We start from the raw sequence: 22,722 nt of genomic DNA, 5'->3' as shown, positions 1-22,722 counted from the left end.
CGTGGGTGGTACCAATGGATCGGGCATAGCCACATTAGTGGAGATGGAACCAACTTCCAAGTCTCTATGACCTTCGGAAAAAAAGTTATTGAAGAATATCTTGACCTCCAATGGGTTTTCATTCCTAACCCTAGTCACAACCCTAACCCTAACCCTAACCCTAATCACAACCCTAACCCTAACCCTAGTCACAACCCTAACCCTAACCCTAATCACAACCCTAACCCTAACCCTAATTGCAACCCTAACCCATATTCACCAAAGGGTGAATAACTCTGCGCTGCTTGCTCGAAACGTGCTGAAATTCGGTGTGGTTGTGTGGCAGGCTACCCTTGATTAGTCATGAAATTCCCAAGTCTCTATGACTTTCAGAAAAAAAGTTATTCACAAATATCTTCTACTTTTTTTTTTAGATTTGGTGGTTTTACGATTTCCGAAGGTCGTAGAAGCTCGGGGATGGTCCCAATGGATCGGGCCTAGCCACATTAGTGGAGATGGAACCAACTTCCAAGTCTCTATGACCTTCAGAAAAAAAGTTATTGAAGAATATTTTGATCTCCAATAGGTTTTCATCCCTAACCCTAACCCTAATCACAACCCAAAAAACAAACACTAATCACAACCCTAACCCTACCCCTTCCAAAGGTCGTAGAAGCTCGTGGGTGGTACCAATGGATCGGGCATAGCCACATTAGTGGAGATGGAACCAACTTCCAAGTCTCTATGACCTTCGGAAAAAAAGTTATTGAAGAATATCTTGACCTCCAATGGGTTTTCATTCCTAACCCTAGTCACAACCCTAACCCTAACCCTAACCCTAATCACAACCCTAACCCTAACCCTAGTCACAACCCTAACCCTAATCACAACCCTAACCCTAACCCTAATTGCAACCCTAACCCATATTCACCAAAGGGTGAATAACTCTGCGCTGCTTGCTCGAAACGTGCTGAAATTCGGTGTGGTTGTGTGGCAGGCTACCCTTGATTAGTCATGAAATTCCCAAGTCTCTATGACTTTCAGAAAAAAAGTTATTCACAAATATCTTCTACTTTTTTTTTTAGATTTGGTGGTTTTACGATTTCTGAAGGTCGTAGAAGCTCGGGGATGGTCCCAATGGATCGGGCCTAGCCACATTAGTGGAGATGGAACCAACTTCCAAGTCTCTATGACCTTCAGAAAAAAAGTTATTGAAGAATATTTTGATCTCCAATAGGTTTTCATCCCTAACCCTAACCCTAATCACAACCCAAAAAACAAACACTAATCACAACCCTAACCCTACCCCTTCCAAAGGTCGTAGAAGCTCGTGGGTGGTACCAATGGATCGGGCATAGCCACATTAGTGGAGATGGAACCAACTTCCAAGTCTCTATGACCTTCGGAAAAAAAGTTATTGAAGAATATCTTGACCTCCAATGGGTTTTCATTCCTAACCCTAGTCACAACCCTAACCCTAACCCTAACCCTAATCACAACCCTAACCCTAATCACAACCCTAACCCTAACCCTAGTCACAACCCTAACCCTAACCCTAATCACAACCCTAACCCTAACCCTAATTGCAACCCTAACCCATATTCACCAAAGGGTGAATAACTCTGCGTTGCTTGCTCGAAACGTGCTGAAATTCGGTGTGGTTGTGTGGCAGGCTACCCTTGATTAGTCATGAAATTCCCAAGTCTCTATGACTTTCAGAAAAAAAGTTATTCACAAATATCTTCTACTTTTTTTTTTAGATTTGGTGGTTTTACGATTTCCGAAGGTCGTAGAAGCTCGGGGATGGTCCCAATGGATCGGGCCTAGCCACATTAGTGGAGATGGAACCAACTTCCAAGTCTCTATGACCTTCAGAAAAAAAGTTATTGAAGAATATTTTGATCTCCAATAGGTTTTCATCCCTAACCCTAACCCTAATCACAACCCAAAAAACAAACACTAATAACAACCCTAACCCTACCCCTTCCAAAGGTCGTAGAAGCTCGTGGGTGGTACCAATGGATCGGGCATAGCCACATTAGTGGAGATGGAACCAACTTCCAAGTCTCTATGACCTTCGGAAAAAAAGTTATTGAAGAATATCTTGACCTCCAATGGGTTTACATTCCTAACCCTAGTCACAACCCTAACCCTAGCCCTAACCCTAATCACAACCCTAACCCTAACCCTAGTCACAACCCTAACCCTAATCACAACCCTAACCCTAACCCTAATTGCAACCCTAACCCATATTCACCAAAGGGTGAATAACTCTGCGCTGCTTGCTCGAAACGTGCTGAAATTCGGTGTGGTTGTGTGGCAGGCTACCCTTGATTAGTCATGAAATTCCCAAGTCTCTATGACTTTCAGAAAAAAAGTTATTCACAAATATCTTCTACTTTTTTTTTTAGATTTGGTGGTTTTACGATTTCCGAAGGTCGTAGAAGCTCGGGGATGGTCCCAATGGATCGGGCCTAGCCACATTAGTGGAGATGGAACCAACTTCCAAGTCTCTATGACCTTCAGAAAAAAAGTTATTGAAGAATATTTTGATCTCCAATAGGTTTTCATCCCTAACCCTAACCCTAATCACAACCCAAAAAACAAGCACTAATCACAACCCTAACCCTACCCCTTCCAAAGGTCGTAGAAGCTCGTGGGTGGTACCAATGGATCGGGCATAGCCACATTAGTGGAGATGGAACCAACTTCCAAGTCTCTATGACCTTCAGAACAAAAGTTATTCAAGAAAATCTTCAATCTCCAATGGGTTTCCATCCCCAACCCTAACCCTAACCCTGGCTGCAACCCTAACCCTAATTGCAACCCTAACCCTAACCCTAACCCTAATTTCAGCCCTAACCCTAATCACCTTAGGGTGAATAACTCTGCGCTGCTTGCTCGAAACGTGCTGAAATGTGGTGTGGGTGCATGGCTGTCTCCCCTTTATTATGTGTGATATGCCCGAAACTCTACGACGTTCAGAAAAAAAGTTATTCGAAAATATCTCGTACTTTTTCTTTGAGATTTGGTGGTTTGACCCCTTGCAGAGGTCGTAGAAGCTCGGGGATGGTACCAATGGATCGGGCATCCCCACATTAGTTCAGATGGAACCAACTTCCAAGTCTCTATGACCTTCAGAACAAAAGTTATTCAAGAAAATCTCCAATCTCCAATGGGTTTCCATCCCCAACCCTAACCCTAACCCTGGCTGCAACCCTAACCCTAATCACAATCCAAAAACCAAACACTAATCACAACCCCAACCCTAACCATTCCAAAGGTCGTAGAAGCTAGGGGGTGGTACCAATGGATCGGGCATGCCCACATTAATGGAGATGGAACCAACTTCCAAGTCTCTATGACCTTCAAAAAAAAAGTTATCGAAGAATATCTTGACCTCCAATGGGTTTACATTCCTAACCCTAGTCACAACCCTAACCCTAACCCTAACCCTAATCACAACCCTAACCCTAACCCTAGTCACAACCCTAACCCTAATCACAACCCTAACCCTAACCCTAATTGCAACCCTAACCCATATTCACCAAAGGGTGAATAACTCTGCGCTGCTTGCTCGAAACGTGCTGAAATTCGGTGTGGTTGTGTGGCAGGCTACCCTTGATTAGTCATGAAATTCCCAAGTCTCTATGACTTTCAGAAAAAAAGTTATTCACAAATATCTTCTACTTTTTTTTTTAGATTTGGTGGTTTTACGATTTCCGAAGGTCGTAGAAGCTCGGGGATGGTCCCAATGGATCGGGCCTAGCCACATTAGTGGAGATGGAACCAACTTCCAAGTCTCTATGACCTTCAGAAAAAAAGTTATTGAAGAATATTTTGATCTCCAATAGGTTTTCATCCCTAACCCTAACCCTAATCACAACCCAAAAAACAAACACTAATCACAACCCTAACCCTACCCCTTCCAAAGGTCGTAGAAGCTCGTGGGTGGTACCAATGGATCGGGCATAGCCACATTAGTGGAGATGGAACCAACTTCCAAGTCTCTATGACCTTCGGAAAAAAAGTTATTGAAGAATATCTTGACCTCCAATGGGTTTTCATTCCTAACCCTAGTCACAACCCTAACCCTAACCCTAACCCTAATCACAACCCTAACCCTAACCCTAGTCACAACCCTAACCCTAATCACAACCCTAACCCTAACCCTAATTGCAACCCTAACCCATATTCACCAAAGGGTGAATAACTCTGCGCTGCTTGCTCGAAACGTGCTGAAATTCGGTGTGGTTGTGTGGCAGGCTACCCTTGATTAGTCATGAAATTCCCAAGTCTCTATGACTTTCAGAAAAAAAGTTATTCACAAATATCTTCTACTTTTTTTTTTAGATTTGGTGGTTTTACGATTTCCGAAGGTCGTAGAAGCTCGGGGATGGTCCCAATGGATCGGGCCTAGCCACATTAGTGGAGATGGAACCAACTTCCAAGTCTCTATGACCTTCAGAAAAAAAGTTATTGAAGAATATTTTGATCTCCAATAGGTTTTCATCCCTAACCCTAACCCTAATCACAACCCAAAAAACAAACACTAATCACAACCCTAACCCTACCCCTTCCAAAGGTCGTAGAAGCTCGTGGGTGGTACCAATGGATCGGGCATAGCCACATTAGTGGAGATGGAACCAACTTCCAAGTCTCTATGACCTTCGGAAAAAAAGTTATTGAAGAATATCTTGACCTCCAATGGGTTTTCATTCCTAACCCTAGTCACAACCCTAACCCTAACCCTAACCCTAATCACAACCCTAACCCTAACCCTAGTCACAACCCTAACCCTAATCACAACCCTAACCCTAACCCTAATTGCAACCCTAACCCATATTCACCAAAGGGTGAATAACTCTGCGCTGCTTGCTCGAAACGTGCTGAAATTCGGTGTGGTTGTGTGGCAGGCTACCCTTGATTAGTCATGAAATTCCCAAGTCTCTATGACTTTCAGAAAAAAAGTTATTCACAAATATCTTCTACTTTTTTTTTTAGATTTGGTGGTTTTACGATTTCCGAAGGTCGTAGAAGCTCGGGGATGGTCCCAATGGATCGGGCCTAGCCACATTAGTGGAGATGGAACCAACTTCCAAGTCTCTATGACCTTCAGAAAAAAAGTTATTGAAGAATATTTTGATCTCCAATAGGTTTTCATCCCTAACCCTAACCCTAATCACAACCCAAAAAACAAACACTAATCACAACCCTAACCCTACCCCTTCCAAAGGTCGTAGAAGCTCGTGGGTGGTACCAATGGATCGGGCATAGCCACATTAGTGGAGATGGAACCAACTTCCAAGTCTCTATGACCTTCGGAAAAAAAGTTATTGAAGAATATCTTGACCTCCAATGGGTTTTCATTCCTAACCCTAGTCACAACCCTAACCCTAACCCTAACCCTAATCACAACCCTAACCCTAACCCTAGTCACAACCCTAACCCTAACCCTAATCACAACCCTAACCCTAACCCTAATTGCAACCCTAACCCATATTCACCAAAGGGTGAATAACTCTGCGCTGCTTGCTCGAAACGTGCTGAAATTCGGTGTGGTTGTGTGGCAGGCTACCCTTGATTAGTCATGAAATTCCCAAGTCTCTATGACTTTCAGAAAAAAAGTTATTCACAAATATCTTCTACTTTTTTTTTTAGATTTGGTGGTTTTACGATTTCTGAAGGTCGTAGAAGCTCGGGGATGGTCCCAATGGATCGGGCCTAGCCACATTAGTGGAGATGGAACCAACTTCCAAGTCTCTATGACCTTCAGAAAAAAAGTTATTGAAGAATATTTTGATCTCCAATAGGTTTTCATCCCTAACCCTAACCCTAATCACAACCCAAAAAACAAACACTAATCACAACCCTAACCCTACCCCTTCCAAAGGTCGTAGAAGCTCGTGGGTGGTACCAATGGATCGGGCATAGCCACATTAGTGGAGATGGAACCAACTTCCAAGTCTCTATGACCTTCGGAAAAAAAGTTATTGAAGAATATCTTGACCTCCAATGGGTTTTCATTCCTAACCCTAGTCACAACCCTAACCCTAACCCTAACCCTAATCACAACCCTAACCCTAATCACAACCCTAACCCTAACCCTAGTCACAACCCTAACCCTAACCCTAATCACAACCCTAACCCTAACCCTAATTGCAACCCTAACCCATATTCACCAAAGGGTGAATAACTCTGCGTTGCTTGCTCGAAACGTGCTGAAATTCGGTGTGGTTGTGTGGCAGGCTACCCTTGATTAGTCATGAAATTCCCAAGTCTCTATGACTTTCAGAAAAAAAGTTATTCACAAATATCTTCTACTTTTTTTTTTAGATTTGGTGGTTTTACGATTTCCGAAGGTCGTAGAAGCTCGGGGATGGTCCCAATGGATCGGGCCTAGCCACATTAGTGGAGATGGAACCAACTTCCAAGTCTCTATGACCTTCAGAAAAAAAGTTATTGAAGAATATTTTGATCTCCAATAGGTTTTCATCCCTAACCCTAACCCTAATCACAACCCAAAAAACAAACACTAATAACAACCCTAACCCTACCCCTTCCAAAGGTCGTAGAAGCTCGTGGGTGGTACCAATGGATCGGGCATAGCCACATTAGTGGAGATGGAACCAACTTCCAAGTCTCTATGACCTTCGGAAAAAAAGTTATTGAAGAATATCTTGACCTCCAATGGGTTTACATTCCTAACCCTAGTCACAACCCTAACCCTAGCCCTAACCCTAATCACAACCCTAACCCTAACCCTAGTCACAACCCTAACCCTAATCACAACCCTAACCCTAACCCTAATTGCAACCCTAACCCATATTCACCAAAGGGTGAATAACTCTGCGCTGCTTGCTCGAAACGTGCTGAAATTCGGTGTGGTTGTGTGGCAGGCTACCCTTGATTAGTCATGAAATTCCCAAGTCTCTATGACTTTCAGAAAAAAAGTTATTCACAAATATCTTCTACTTTTTTTTTTAGATTTGGTGGTTTTACGATTTCCGAAGGTCGTAGAAGCTCGGGGATGGTCCCAATGGATCGGGCCTAGCCACATTAGTGGAGATGGAACCAACTTCCAAGTCTCTATGACCTTCAGAAAAAAAGTTATTGAAGAATATTTTGATCTCCAATAGGTTTTCATCCCTAACCCTAACCCTAATCACAACCCAAAAAACAAGCACTAATCACAACCCTAACCCTACCCCTTCCAAAGGTCGTAGAAGCTCGTGGGTGGTACCAATGGATCGGGCATAGCCACATTAGTGGAGATGGAACCAACTTCCAAGTCTCTATGACCTTCAGAACAAAAGTTATTCAAGAAAATCTTCAATCTCCAATGGGTTTCCATCCCCAACCCTAACCCTAACCCTGGCTGCAACCCTAACCCTAATTGCAACCCTAACCCTAACCCTAACCCTAATTTCAGCCCTAACCCTAATCACCTTAGGGTGAATAACTCTGCGCTGCTTGCTCGAAACGTGCTGAAATGTGGTGTGGGTGCATGGCTGTCTCCCCTTTATTATGTGTGATATGCCCGAAACTCTACGACGTTCAGAAAAAAAGTTATTCGAAAATATCTCGTACTTTTTCTTTGAGATTTGGTGGTTTGACCCCTTGCAGAGGTCGTAGAAGCTCGGGGATGGTACCAATGGATCGGGCATCCCCACATTAGTTCAGATGGAACCAACTTCCAAGTCTCTATGACCTTCAGAACAAAAGTTATTCAAGAAAATCTTCAATCTCCAATGGGTTTCCATCCCCAACCCTAACCCTAACCCTGGCTGCAACCCTAACCCTAATCACAATCCAAAAACCAAACACTAATCACAACCCCAACCCTAACCATTCCAAAGGTCGTAGAAGCTAGGGGGTGGTACCAATGGATCGGGCATGCCCACATTAATGGAGATGGAACCAACTTCCAAGTCTCTATGACCTTCAAAAAAAAAGTTATCGAAGAATATCTTGATGTCCAATGGGTATTCATCCCTAATCCTAATCACAACCATGGCCGTAGCCAGCTACGAGCCACCAAGGTCCGGACCTCGGTAATTATTTACCAAACAAGACTTCAAAGCCTATATGGCTGGACCTTGTTTGAAACGCTAGAGGGCTTTTAATGTGAAACGATGGCTTTTATTTTGACACGGATACAGGAAGTTGCGGAACCGTCTCTTTGCATGTGATTGACGTGAAACGAAACAGCTTGACACTCACAGATCTGCTGTGTGAGGTGAGTAGAAGGTAAAAGGTTCTGAGAAAGATATTAGTTAGATAAAGTTGTTGCTAAGAAGCTTTCATTCACAACATTAAGAGCATTTATTTGAAGAGTCCAGGGCTCAAGCAAAGTTAGCTGGCTTTAGGCTATGAGAGCTAGCTTAGTTAGATAACTAACTAGCTAGTTAACTAGCTAGTTAGTTAACTAGTTAACATGTAAACACATATTTACAGCTAAGAGTGGCCAGGCAGAGAGTTGGTTTTCTCAAATTAAATTCTGTAATTAATATATTTCTTACAATGAAAAAATGATTTGGTGCAAATGAGACTATCGATTCTTAGTGTAATCCCACAGTCTTTTCGTCACAGCTGGTCCGTGCAAAAAGTTTACACGTACTGACATGCACCTCAGTATTAAGGTTACTTTTCTCTAGAATCCTATCTTTCAACAACCAGAATGAAAAAAAATTGATTTTTATTCCTATACCATGACTGATTCTGAACCTAAACAACAAAGAGCTGCCACTTTAGTTTAGTGTAGGAAAGGGAAATGGAGTGTGGGGAAGAGGTAAAAACATTCTTTTTGTTGTAGTGCTAACTTAAATTTTTTTTAAATGTTGGAAGAGCGCTAGATGACGTAGCAAAGTAACACACAGTGGGTGTTCAGACAAAACCATCACTGGTTTTCTAACATTGCTAGTTAATGCTATTTTAGAGAAATTGACTTAAAAGTAAAGTGATAAATGATAGGCATGGACCTTTAAGCTAATAAACCCTGAAAACCTTCTGGAGGTAAGTATTACAAACAGTGAATACTTGCATCTTTGATTTCTTCACTTGGCACCAGGAGAGGACACCGCAACTTCTCAACAGACCCCGCCCACACAGTGACGTCTCCCGTCTTGCTCTCTGCCTCCTGCAGCTTCACCTGCATCACCACAGCTGCTCTCATGTCTTTAGCTTCGGGTTGAATAATGTCCGACACCGGAGAAGATGAATTCCACTTTCTACGAACGGTGAGTCAGACACTTTTTAAACTAGCACAGGATATAAAGAAAGAAATATATATAAGTAGGTCAAACCAGGAAACTACATGTTTTTACACTTAGCTAAGCTAACTTGCTGCAGAGGTGTCAACAATAAACATTAGTGGTGGAAGACTTATACATATTTTTTACTTTAGCTAATGTCACCTCATAAAAATACCACATTTCATGCAAAGGTTATTTACACAACCTAAAATATACACAATGTACTTGTAAGCACTATCAAATAAAAGTACAATGTAGAAAAATGACTGTGGTTTAGATAATTATCTTAAAATGCATTCATGTATAATTGTAGTTTGATTTGATTCAGCTGAATATGTATGGGAAGTCCTCAGAAGTGTCCTGTGGTGGAAGAAATATTCAGATATTTTACTCAAGTAATACATGTATTAGCAATACTACTTTGTCAAAATACCGTAGAAGTTCAGAATGTATTTAAATCTGACTTGATGAAGTAACAGTAACTATACTTGTAAAATATTGGAGGAACAAGGACAATGTTTCCCTTTTAGAAAGTAGCAAAAACTGTAAATATTCAAGTTCAAAGTGTCTCAAAAGTGCACATAAATCTTTTAGTGGAGTAAATGTACATAGTAACTTTCCACCACCAGTAGTGTCTGAAGAAATAGAATAAGCTGTTGTTCAACTACATGTTTGCTGTGTTACTGCCTTTTTAAAGAGGTATTTAAAAATGTGAAATTTACTTATATCATTTGTTTACTTTGTAACATAAATGATACACTAATATTTAATTTACAAATCTGCTGTACTTTCAGTGCTCAACTTGCATCGGAATTTTTCACTGTCATCATCACATAGTTTTTTTTAGTCACTGACGGTAAAGGATAACCACAAATGGCTTTTTCCATCTATATCATTGTTCTGTAGTTGTTAGTCGTCCTCTCACAGCTTGTTATCTTTGTCTGCTGTCGAGGGAATGTCAGAGCAGGGAAAGTGTCTGGTGTGGATACAAGACACACATACTTCAGACACGCACTCTTTCAGACTCAAGCCCAGGGTGAAGTCATTTTGAAACATCGATCTACAATATGAAATTACAGTGCAGATATCTGTGTCATATGTTATTTCATCAAATTGTTCAGTAGAGGCGGGAAGCCACTGTGACCCTGTCGAATCTCGTCCCTTGATCAGTTTAGTTAGTAGATGACAGGAGTAGCTACACTTTCACACAGAAGTGAAAGCAGTCTTTGTTCAAGGCAAGTTTATCCACCTCCACTTTAAAACACTATAGGGAAACTCTAAGTAGACTATACACCGGCGTCAGTTTCAAATTCAAAACAAGCTTTTTGAAAGACTGTTCCAGCTGAATGAACATGCATCTCCACTTTGCCAGGGCTTTTGACATTTGGATTAAGAATTTTCACTTGTACCTGGAAGAGGAGCTGAGTCCTGTAGCCATGTGATTGCTCTACTGTGTCATGCCGTGTTTTTGACTGACTGCAGAGTACTGCTGATATGAAGAGTGGAAAGAAGGGTGAATCAGGGGTCAGACAGTGCCATATCTTCCCAACATGGAGATATGCAGGCTGGGTAGAGAGAGGTGTCGGTAGTCCTGGCTGGACGTTGGAGACAAGTTGTCTGTTGTCCCTCTCTACAGCTCTTTAAATAGATGTGAAAAGCCCATTTCTGTTGTCTTGGTCCATTGGCATTTAAATGAGGATATGATAAAGTTTAGATAAGAGGGATTTACAGTGCATACAGTAGAGATAGACCACGTTTTCTGATATCTACACCAAGCCAGTCTTTCCTGAGTATCCCTAAATTAAAACAACATTTAAAACCTTCTTTTTACATACAGTATACAATTGTTCATGTAATCTGTCTAGTGTTTCTATCATTTATTGGTATACAGGATCAATGCCTGTATATATTATATCTCCATGCATGTAAATGCAGATTTAATATTCTATTGCATACCTTGAGATTAATGCTGACTAGAGTATACTTCAAATCAGCAACAGGACTTTTGCTTTTTTTGACAAGATAGAGGTTTATAGTTGATCCCCTCAGCTTTATCCTTTACAGACAACTACATTGATTCTCAATATAGAAATTAGCTTTTTTAATACACAGGAATCTGAAACTCTTGTGTGTGTTTTTCTCAGGGAGATGAGTTGGTTTTGCAGAGCACCTTCACCACCCAGGAGGAACATGTGAAGCTCTGTCTGGCTGCGGAGGGATTTGGCAGCAGACTTTGCCGGCTTGAGTCCACATCTAACTGCAAGGTAAAGGGCTGCACATCAATGACGCTGCACTTTTCTTTGTTTTTAATTTCCCACTAATAACCTCTAAATGAATCTTATCACATTAAACATTTTATATATCTTACATGTTTAATATGTTTCCTACTTATTTTTACTTCTTCTTTCAGTGTCTAAACAACAATTGCCAATTTGTGGGGATCCTGCTAACTGCTCTGGTATCCAGATACAAAGCTGCTTCAGTGACACTAACTCCGTCTTTTTATTTCAGAATGTTCCACCAGATTTGTCTGTATGTGGCTTTGTCCTTGCCCACTGTCTGTCTGTCCGAGCTCTGCAGGAGATGCTGGCCCACAGTGAGCACCTGGCTGCAGAGGTGAGTGTCTCCTTCTCTTCTCTTGGTTAATGCATCCTCATATTCCATGAAACATTTTATTGATTCTTAATTTGTTAGTGTCATGGTGCAGTTCGGGTCCCTATTTGTGCAGAATGATTTACTGGAATTTCAGGGTACTACAGGTGGAAAATGTTGAAAGGTTTAAACTGACCTCAAATCAGCGACTCATAATGCATAGTTATATTACCTATGAAGTAGGGAAAGTACACTATTGATTACGATATAGAGTACAATTATAACTAAGCATATATTTGAGAAGGATTTGAACTGTATTTATTGATCTTGAAGGTACATTGTGTAGAATTTTGTGATATCTAGTGTTGAAATTGCATGTTGCAGCTAAACACCCCTCACCTCACCCTCCCCTTCTAAACATGACTATACGAGTCTGGACTATAGTAAAAAACATGGCGGCCTCCGTAGAGAGGGTCCCCTTGATGTAAATATAAAGTATTTGAATACAAAGGGGCTTTTCTGGGAGAAAGAAAACAACAATTCAGACAATTTAGATGAAATAAATTACTGAAAACATCATGAGAATTATTCTACATAAGATTTCTGCCAATAGTTCTCTTTCACCTAAATCTTACACACTGGACCTTTAAACTACAGAGTAAGTCTAATAACACACACAACAATGACAAATAAACCAACATAAAACTGGAACAGCTAGTATTTATATAAAGTAACAACTTGTTCTTTACAGATGGGGGCCGGAGGAAACCATCGCACCCTTCTTTATGGCCAGGCAGTGTTGTTCCTACACTCTTACAGTGGCATGGTAAGTCATCCTGACATATAAATCAGGTTTCAGTTTTACCTCAATGGTCTCAGTCTTACTCACAAAAGTTTTATTAGCTTTTTCCATATATTTAATCAGATGATTGCTGAAAAATATGTGTTGTTTTTTTTTTACTTGCAGTATCTCAGCTGTCTGTCTTCATCTCAGTCTTCAACTGACAAGCTGGCTTTTGATGTTGGTCTGCAGGAGGATAAAGCAGGTAATTGATGTCAGATCTTTGTAACAGATGAAAATGACTGTTTTTGTAAGTAAAGATTTCATATTTGCATTTAAAACATAAATCCTTCGTGTGTGTGGATCAGGTGAGGCGTGTTGGTGGACCGTCCACCCAGCATCTAGGCAGAGGTCAGAGGGTGAGAAAGTGCGCGTTGGAGATGACCTCATTCTGGTCAATGTGTCCTCAGAGAGGTATCTGGTGAGTTGGTAAAAAGAGACGTTCTTTTATTGTAAGTTGACAGAAAATCAGATAAAAATATCTCAGATCTGCTTAAATAAATAATAAAAGATCACTTATTTAGAATTAGAATTTGATAAATTGAATGTGTGTTCATTTTGCACTCGTCTGTCTCCTCCATCTTTCTTTTGAGCTTTGCAGGATCAAAACATTATAATTTCCTCTGACTTCACTCCCAGTCTGTGTTCTCTGATGAGTTGATCAGCATAACTGTTTGTGATAGCACCTATCATTGTAGAAAACTCATCCTCTATTTAATGTTGATGGGCTGATTTTTTTCCCCTTAACGTTTTGTTTCTTCCCAGCACATGTCCGTTGGCAATGTATTTGACAACAGAAGCTTGAGTGACAGCCTGATTGTTGATGCAGCCTTCCAGCAGACTCTCTGGAGTGTTGCTCCCATCTGCTCTGGAGGTGGAGTTGCTCAAGGCAAGTTACTTTTATCCTTTTTTCTTTTGTTCTCCAAGCAAACTGAATAACAAAAGATCAATGTCGAAAAATAGTTTCATCCAACTTATAGTTGTGTCCAAGAAATGTGATTGGTCAATGAGTGTTTCCAGCTGTAAGGCGTGTCCCTTTGTTTTTCAAATTGATGTTGGCGATAGTCACTGAAAGAGCTCTGCCAACCATGAAAGTGAACAATTGTTTACTATTTTTCTGAATAGTTACATTTAGGGGGGTACAGTGGTATAGATAATGGATGAATGGATGATTAGCTTTGCTTAGATATGAGCCAACAAAAGGCCTGTTACGGTAGAAAACTCTTCCCATGTCTCTTCTGCTAACTCTAGGGTACCTAAAGGGGGGCGATACGTTGCGGCTACTCCACAGCCACAGTGACGCTTGTCTGACAGTTCCCTCCACAGGGCAGGGAGAGGAGCTGCAAAGGTCGGTTACTTGAAAATACTAATCACCTCTCGTGCCCATCATAGATATCCTTTTGTTCCCTAGTCATGTCTGTTTTCTCAATTTAGGATGATGCATTATGAGGTTGGATCCGTCTCCAGCCAAGCCAGCTCGCTCTGGAGGCTCGAGATCCTGTGTGTTGTGTAAGTATAAATGGGACGTGATGATCTGCTCACGTGCAGTAATTGTTAGCTTCACACAAAAGCTTTTGATTGTATGAAAAAGATCAGATTTTTGTAGTTGCACAAAAAGAAAAAAGAAAACATGTTTGCTAAGAACTTAGACAGAGCTAATATCAAGCTGCTTACACTCACTGCCAGTGCAGGTCTGAAGTTTTTGCCTATAATGGCTGAGCAGAGTTGTTGCAACCATGTTTGTCTGGCCCAGAACAGAATTAGGGTTTTCTCCCCTGCATGCTCCCTTGCCATGTCAACACTAAAGAGGGAAAAATAAATGTAGCAGACAATTGAATTCAGCAGACAGCGTAATTGTAGCAGACAGTTCAATTTCCTTGAAAATAATACAACAACAACAGCACAACACAAAGTCCTTGATATTCCTCAGGTGGAGCGGGAGGCATACATGCTGGAAGCAGCCTTTCAGACTGTGCCATGTGACCACTGGGAGGTATCTGGGTCTGACAGAGGAAAAGGGCCTATACCTGGTTGATCGTGACAAGGCCGACATCAACACGACCTCCTTCTGTTTCCGTTCCTCAAAGGTCAGGAGTCATTAGTTTGCATTTTTCCTATTTATTTGTTGGGGATACATGTAATAATAGATTTTTGCCTGTAGGAGAAGCTTGACACTGGCGTAAAGACTAATGTCGACGGCATGGGGATCCCGGAGATCAAGTATGGAGATTCCATATGTTACGTTCAGCATGTCGACTCTGGGCTCTGGCTCACCTACCAAACAACTGATGCAAAGTCGTCTCGCATGGGAGGAACTCAGCGAAAGGTAAACTTGTAAATGTTTAGAATGTATTGATTAAACAAAGGGATGAGGCTCATTCTATATTCTGTGTATAATGAATATTCAATGTGAAAATGTACTGAATCACACTTTTAATATGGGGAAAGTGGGGAAAAAAATCAATACGGAATAATTGCAAATGTGCTTCCAGGCTATTTTGCACAGCGAGGGTCACATGGACGATGGGCTGACGCTGTCTCGTTCTCAGAGGGAAGAATCTCACTCTGCCAGACTCATCCGGAGTGCTACTCTCCTCTTCACTCGCTTTGTCAGGTGATGGTTGGTGTATTTATACCCTCAGATATTTGTGGATACAATCCAGATCAAGACAGTTGCTCAGTTTGCAGCTGCAATGTCCTTGGTACAGCAACAGTGATATATCAGCCTGACCAATATTGGCTTATTTACAGATAAATAAGAAAAATATGTGTGTAATAAGAAAAATAATACACACACACACACACACAACTGCAGACTTCAGCTGTCTTAGAATGCCTTAAGGATTTTCTTGTGGTACACAGAAACATAGCGATACCCAAAGATTTCTACCATGCTCTTAAAAAGTGGCTGTTGCATAATTAACTGAGAGAAAACTCTGAGATATGGAATAACTTGAGGCTCTGAAAATGTCTCAAACTTTCTATTTTCTCTTTGTAAAAAACTAAAATACATCAGAATGATACATTTGCCTCCCAGGATTTTACAATCTGTATAACATGCATCACTCTCCACCCTTGATTCAGATAAGCAGCCCAGAGCATAAGTCATAGTTGTTGGTTTCAAATCCAGGCCTGCTTTACCACAAGAAGATTTAAAGGTCTGGTAGTTTGAGTCCAGGCTGGAAACTAATCATGTCTGTGAAATATACTATTGTTGTATTCCGCATACACATTTCCTGTAGGAAAGTGGATGGCTTCAGTCAACGAGGACACCTGTCTTCTGTCAGCCTGCCGACAGAGATGGTGATGTGCAGTCTGCAGGATCTAATAAAGTATTTTCAACCTCTGGACGGGCTTGGCCATGAAGCTAAACAGAACAGCATGGTAGCTCTAAAGAATCGGCAAAACATGTTTCAAGAAGAGGTAACTATATGTGTGATAGTATAAGCTACATTTTATACGTTTGACAGTGTTTCACAAGTGTACCCCTATTTCTTCTCAGGGTGTGATAGCTTTGGTCCTAGATTGTATTGATCGTCTACACCAGTACAGCAGTGCTTCTGATTTTGCTGAATCTGCTCAGGGTGAGATGGGAGAAGAATGGGAGAACATCCTCGACAGTTTCTATGAGCTACTGGGTGAGAATTGACACACATCTAGTACAGACACCTTTTCATTTGCAAAACTGACATCAAAACGTTGATTATCTATTGTCACAGATACAGAGGGATTTTGCATAAAATACATGGATCAATGAATCCTGAGCTTCCTCCTAACACTTCCTTCTTCTTTCCTCCTCCAGCTGCTTTGATCCGGGGAAACCGTGTAAACTGTGCACATTTTTCAGGTTCTCTTGACTGGCTGATTAGCAGACTAGACCGAATGGAAGCATCCTCTGGTTGGTTGAACTTGTAGCTAAATATTCAAAAATTACCACGTTTTTGGTTGTCTGTGGTCCATCTGTCCGTCCCTTTCTTGTGAATGTGACATACTAGCGAGGCCTCCTGGGAATTTTATTACATCTGTCTGAATGTATCTTATCTCAGCATCATAGCAAACTCTCTGCATATTATAGGCTGTAATACACAGTATCTACCACGTAGTAATGATCAATAACATACTGTCATGTACAGGAGTCTTGGAGGTTCTGCACTGTATCCTAGTGGAGAGTCCTGAAGCACTCAATGTCGTCAAAGAAGGACACATTCATTCCATCATCTATTTTCTTGACAAGCATGGATGCAACCATAAGGTAGTATATATAATATTTTGTCTATTTGATTTAAAATGGTATAAACTTTTTATAACTGTGTGAATTGGCTGAAATGCTGCAGCTCGTCCAGATAAGGTTTTTGTGTAAGGGTCTTGGTGTAATGTTGTCGCAGAATTGACCATTTCAAATGAATAGACGTCGATTATTTCACAAATACAAGAAGCACAGAAACGCTAATTGCAGCTTCAGTCCCCTAATGCACGGTCATCTCCATGTGTTTATCGAGTCACTGCTTGATGAGGTGTTGACAGGTTGCTTTCCAGGTTCTAGAGGTGCTACGCTCTCTGTGTGTGTGCAATGGCGTGGCGGTGCGCTCCAATCAAAACCACATCTGCGACAGCCTGCTGCCAGACAGAGACTTGCTGCTCCAAACACGTCTGGTTAATCAGGTCGTCAGGTACGATTGAGAATGTTTTGTCTTTGTTTTGTCTTGAAGGTATTATTCTGTCTTCCATTCTGTCTCATTCTTTTCCTGTTCAGTGTTTTTAGTCTTCTTCGTTTGTTGTTTGTCTCTTTTGTATTTCAGATACACAAAAGTTCTTAATTAGAAAAATAATTTCCAAGCTCAAAAATCCATACTCTCTCTTAAATTGTATTCACTCTTGTAGAATCATTGAATAAGAGTGTTTTTTTCCCTCTTGTCCCCTCTTATGCTTTCTAGTCAATTTGTGTAGTTAACTGAAGAGATCGCACTGCTGCAGGCCTTTGTGTCCTTTCAGTTTTCATTCCGCTCTGCTGTACACATCATTGATAGAAGATACAGCATCTCTCTCCACAGTAGAGCACTTGGCTCTTTCTCTGCTGGACTTGAGTTAATTGAAAAATTACTTGTCTTCTTTAGTGTTGCCTCTTAATTAGCTGCACACTTTTAATTAGCTGCATAAATGATTATTGTCTGAAGAGATCAAACCAATAATGTTGATGCCAGATCTCACGTGTCTTTATCTCAGCTTTTAGGGGCTGTGACTAATCTTTAGACATTTTTCTCATATTATATCTTCTTCTTTTGTCTCAATATTTGGGCCCACTGTGCCAAGTGGTTTTCATATTCCTTTTGAGCTTGTGTTTTTTTTGTACTCAATCTGCCCTGTCTTCTACAGCAGCTGCCCTCTTTTATCACGCTTTTCTCTATCAACAGCCCATTTTGCTCCTCAGGCCTTATAGCTTATTTTGTTTCATATTCCTAACACCTGCTCAGTCCAATCCCCAGCTCTCTCTTCCTCCTCAAGCCATTACTCATTCTATCACTTTTTCTTCTTGTCCAACTAAATGTCTCATTAGTACATCTACTTTCATTCATCTCATGGGGTTTCCCTCTCTTTCCCATCTTCTCCGCCTTACCCTACCCCATTTTGACAGTTCTTCCAGATGCCCTCTTACTTATTTTTTCTTGTCTATATCCAGTCTTCTTATCTATTATTATCCAATCTCTTACATCATCTTAACCAAGTCATACTTTTCACACCCTGTCCTTTTCCCTTTCTCTCAAATCCTCTCTTTTCGTCCTAATGTCTTCACTCTCCTGAGAGCTCTGTCAAGGGCAAGGTTAAAGTCACTACATGAACGAGCATTTATTCTCCAGACGTCGTCTTGGTCCTGACTTAATTCGCACAACATATTGCCGATTTTCTCGTCCAAATGCCTTTTCGTGTTATTGCTTCTCAGGCTCTGATTCCAAATCTTCTCTGGTAATTTAGTTTCAGCACCAGTAGTGGAAGGTCAACCTCCACAAAAGGCTTGCTCTGTGATTGGTTTATATATTTATAACAATGAAATGTGATGTGCTCATGAAAGTTGAGTTATGGTCTCTGTGGGCTGCACCAAATGCCCCGGATGAAGGAAAAGCAGTGTGTGATCCTACATAGAGCAGTATGGTAAGCTACTAGTATTATATTGCTGTACAATTAAAAAAAAAAAATAGTTGAAAGACATTTTCATGTCTTAAAAAATTTATTTTATAGTAGTGAAGTTTATTTATTCTTGCATGATATGACTAAACATATGAGATGTTTATGATGTGTGTCTTGTTTTTATGGATATTTTCTTTTAATCTTCCTATGTTAAGTGTCTGGGCAGTGAAAAATTAATATCAAAATTGAAATAGAAGGACAACAAACACATGGAAGATGGCAGAAAATATAGAATAGTTATTAAAAAAAAAAGTGATGGATTCAGCAGTAAATTAAATGGAGGAGAGCAATACATTAAATGGATGGGTACTTTTTAATTACAGGCCAAACAAAAGCTTGCAATAATTGGTGCTGTCATTACCACTTGACCTAAGGTTTGCTGCAAGTAGAGAATCCCAGAGAGTGGATCCGTTATGTAAGTAAAGTAAGTAAGTAAAATTATGTCCGATATCTTCTGTCTTTTCTTCTTCTCTGCCTCCTGTGGACATCTATTGCCACAGCATGAGACCAAACATCTTCCTGGCAATGGGAGATGATTCAGCACAGCATCGAAGGTGGTACTATGAGCTGGTTGTGGACCATGTCGATCCCTTCCTCACTTCTGAGCCCACTCATCTGCGTGTCGGCTGGGCTTGCTCGGAGGGCTACCACCCCAGGCCAACAGGGGGAGAAGGCTGGGGCGGAAACGGGGTGGGAGATGACCTCTGCTCGTATGGTTTCGATGGTCTTCAACTCTGGTCTGGTGAGGATACGACACAGGAGCCAGTGTAAACTAGAAGTACTTCTGGGGATGCTGCTCACTGAATGATTGAATGTATAACCTTATTTCAATCTTGAGTTTTTATCAGAATAGAGATGAAATTGAAATGAAGGGTGTGACATCACTTCCACAGGGAGATTCAAAAGAAAAACAGAAAATTAAACATAACCTATTTTAAAGTTTTAATCTGTCATCTTGATCTTTAATTGATTTACAGTCAAGTCAAAAAATATGAAGACTTGTGTATATTTTTCCAAACATCCATTTTTAGAGATAGCTCGAATTAAAATTCCTCTCATTGCTTTTAAATTAGTGCCATAAAAGGATTATATGGGATTTTACCATGTCTGATTAAAAGGAACACAAGGGAAATTCAGTCAAATCAATGCTTCTTAATTATCTTGTATAAAAATCTTAAATAAGTCAGTGACCCCCATTGTTGAGCAACACTTAATTATTCAGAGGGAGCCAGTGACATGTTACTGTTTGTTCCTTGAGCCTGTACAGCGAGAGATCTGGAGAGACTGTAATAAATCATTGTCAGCCACAGTAAATCTTGAGTTTACTGCAGCCACCAAACTTTTGATTGTGACAAAGATATGTCTAACTCACATTACGTTCGATTCAGATAACTTGATGATTAATTGATTAACTGATGAAAAATTGATGATGAACAGACTTGCTGCCTTAAGTATGGGTAAACAACAATTAATACAAAGTAGACTGATTCCATATTGGCAGTTTAGAAGTGTTCTTTCAGGATGATTTATGTCAGATTCTGCCAGAATGAATGTAAGCCTCCACTGCTAAAATCTATGAGTGCATACATGCATTATATTCACATTCTTGTATTTTTAAGGTATTGTGAGATTCATGTTATAAAACATGGATGACTTAAGCAATTGTGTCCTCTGAACTTCAGGCTGTGTGGGCCGCAAAGTGAGTTCACCTTTCCCCCACTTGCTGAGAAATGACGATGTGGTCAGCTGCTGTCTGAACCTCAGCGCTCCCTGCATCTCTTTCCGGGTCAACGGGCTACCTGTGCAGGGCATGTTGGAGAACTTCAGTGTTGACGGCCTCCTTTACCCTGTGGTCAGCTTCTCTGCTGGAATCAAGTCAGTAGAGGAGACACGCTATCTGTTATACACTTTGGTTTTTGGTTTCTCTCAAGTTAATTTTGATGTAATATGCTGTATTTAATACCATTTGTAATTCCTTTAAAGAGGCTGAATTCTTTTGTTGTTGAAGTTTATGTTTCTAAATGCATTCCATGTCCTATTTCTGGATGCCAGGGTTCGTTTTCTGTTCGGGGGAAGACATGGAGAGTTCCGCTTCTTACCACCACCAGGTTTTGCTCCATGCTCAGAGGCACTACTCCCAAGAGTCAAGCTGAAGGTAGAACCATGTCAGAAATACATCTTGGATCTCGGAGAAGGAAAACAAGAGCTCATCGGCCCCTTAGTACCTGTCACTCCAGTAAACTTCACTCCCACACCTGTAGACATTAGCAAGGTAAAAAAAAAAAAGCAGTCAAACAGATTTTATTTTACTTTATTTTGCAAAAAATAAATTGCTAATATATTTTATTATTTTGATAAAAGTATTTAGAATATTTACATAACATTTTAAATGGATCTCTCCAATGATAGGTGGCACTGCCCTCACAACTTCAGGATATCAGAGAAAAAATGGCTGAGAACATCCATGAGCTCTGGGTAATGGACAAGATTGACCTTGGATGGACAAATGGACCTGTGAGAAAACAGAAGCATATGCTGGCATTATTTAATCTTTGCATGCATCAAATGAATAATCATGTAAATCCCCAACTGTGTTTCTTGCAGTTTCTGAAAACTATAAGCTTTTGTCAAACAGGTGAGAGATGAGAGTAAGAGACATGATCCGTGTTTAGTGGAGTTCTCCAAGCTGCCAGAGCAGGAGAGGAACCAGAACGTTCAGGTGGCTCAGGACACCCTCAGGTGAAATCTTTGACCTTTATCATACAATAAAAACAACGACGTCTACTTGATCATTTTGATTCATTTGTAAAAAAAAATGTTTAAATTAATGAGTAATCAGTGTTTCTGTTTGTCTGTCTGCTGAAGGACTCTCCTTGCTCTCGGATTTCACGTTGGTTTGACTGATGACCGTGCGGCAGACAGAGTCAAATACATGAGACTAGCCACCAAGTATGACAATATTATCATGTTTAATTGAGTTTTGTTTGTAGCCCTTATCCACAATACTGTAGAAGGACAACTACATCAGAACTATTATGTCATTTTTCTTTATTTTGTGTTTCTCAGATATGAACAGCCCAGTGGATATCGACCTGCCCCAGTAGACTCGGGCCAGGTTTCTCTGAGTCCAGCCCATGAGGAAGTGGTTAAACTGCTGGCAGAGAATGATCACAATGTCTGGGCCAGGGAGCGGATCAAACAGGGATGGACCTACGGAGCCCAGCAGGTTTCTGTTCTGTATTACAACTTTAACCTGACACAACTGAAGAGAAACAATATTTTTTATTCATATATTACATGTTGTCCATAGACCCTGAAATGAAAATGGACATAGACTCAGGGTCAGGAAAGTTGTGCTAATGCAGAAGTGTTTATAATCCGTATTCTCTCAAATGACCAGCAACCAACTGCGCTGTTTGCGAAAAAGTTTTCAATACAACATGATGTGTGTGTTATATGGTCCTGCTTAATAATAATTGATAATATTAGTTGATGTTGCCTAACTTAAAATTTGTTTTTCAAATAGTCTGAAAATAGTACAAAACTAAAATGTACAGTTTATGGTAACAGCGTGTTCTGTCAACACGAAACACAAACACTGATACTATTTGCTGACTAGTATAGTTACCCATATTGCTCTTTGCATCTGCGTTACCAGGATGTGAAGACAAAACGGAGTCCATACCTGGTGCCTTACAGCCTGCTTGATGAAAAGAGCAGGAGAATGGGCAGAGAGAGTGTCAGAGAGGCAGTCTGTACACTGCTGGCCTACGGTTACAGCCTGGAGCCCCTCAACCAAGAACGGGGTATGTCACAAAGTCCGGTTACTAGTAATAGCTCAGTCAATACCCTCTTTATTTATTGTAACCAGCA

The 22,722-nt window shown here is 40.7% G+C and overlaps 1 protein-coding gene across 4 annotated transcripts in view; it reads left to right on the top strand.

Moving 5' to 3' along the window:
* The first annotated feature begins 9,053 nt into the window (after window positions 1–9,053).
* Window positions 9,054–22,722, top strand: part of ryr2b (ryanodine receptor 2b (cardiac)) — a 59,201-nt gene continuing 45,532 nt past the window's right edge. For 2 of the 4 annotated variants that reach the window (XR_011246065.1, XM_069538876.1), the window contains exons 1-18: window positions 13,918–14,014; window positions 14,101–14,175; window positions 14,597–14,753; window positions 14,828–14,992; window positions 15,159–15,280; window positions 15,909–16,089; window positions 16,169–16,304; window positions 16,469–16,564; window positions 16,800–16,918; window positions 17,191–17,336; window positions 19,350–19,591; window positions 20,532–20,724; window positions 20,902–21,121; window positions 21,259–21,363; window positions 21,485–21,588; window positions 21,715–21,798; window positions 21,916–22,075; window positions 22,508–22,655. Coding sequence is in view for 3 of the 4 variants with exons in the window: in XM_069538876.1 (XP_069394977.1) it covers window positions 14,102–14,175; window positions 14,597–14,753; window positions 14,828–14,992; window positions 15,159–15,280; window positions 15,909–16,089; window positions 16,169–16,304; window positions 16,469–16,564; window positions 16,800–16,918; window positions 17,191–17,336; window positions 19,350–19,591; window positions 20,532–20,724; window positions 20,902–21,121; window positions 21,259–21,363; window positions 21,485–21,588; window positions 21,715–21,798; window positions 21,916–22,075; window positions 22,508–22,655 (2,452 nt within the window). In the remaining variant the exon portion in view is untranslated. Of the gene's footprint in view, window positions 9,219–11,377; window positions 11,498–11,744; window positions 11,850–12,576; window positions 12,652–12,792; window positions 12,872–12,974; window positions 13,088–13,431; window positions 13,556–13,917; window positions 14,015–14,100; window positions 14,176–14,596; window positions 14,754–14,827; window positions 14,993–15,158; window positions 15,281–15,908; window positions 16,090–16,168; window positions 16,305–16,468; window positions 16,565–16,799; window positions 16,919–17,190; window positions 17,337–19,349; window positions 19,592–20,531; window positions 20,725–20,901; window positions 21,122–21,258; window positions 21,364–21,484; window positions 21,589–21,714; window positions 21,799–21,915; window positions 22,076–22,507; window positions 22,656–22,722 lie in introns of those variants that run through there. The other 2 variants (XM_069538878.1, XM_069538875.1) reach the window with 2 other exon arrangements.

Source organism: Paralichthys olivaceus, chromosome 14 (assembly GCF_024713975.1).
Source record: "Paralichthys olivaceus isolate ysfri-2021 chromosome 14, ASM2471397v2, whole genome shotgun sequence".
Classification (NCBI taxonomy): Eukaryota; Metazoa; Chordata; class Actinopteri; order Pleuronectiformes; family Paralichthyidae; genus Paralichthys; species Paralichthys olivaceus.
The sequence above is the reverse complement of the archived record's forward strand: the minus strand, read 5'-3'. Positions and strand labels throughout refer to the sequence as shown.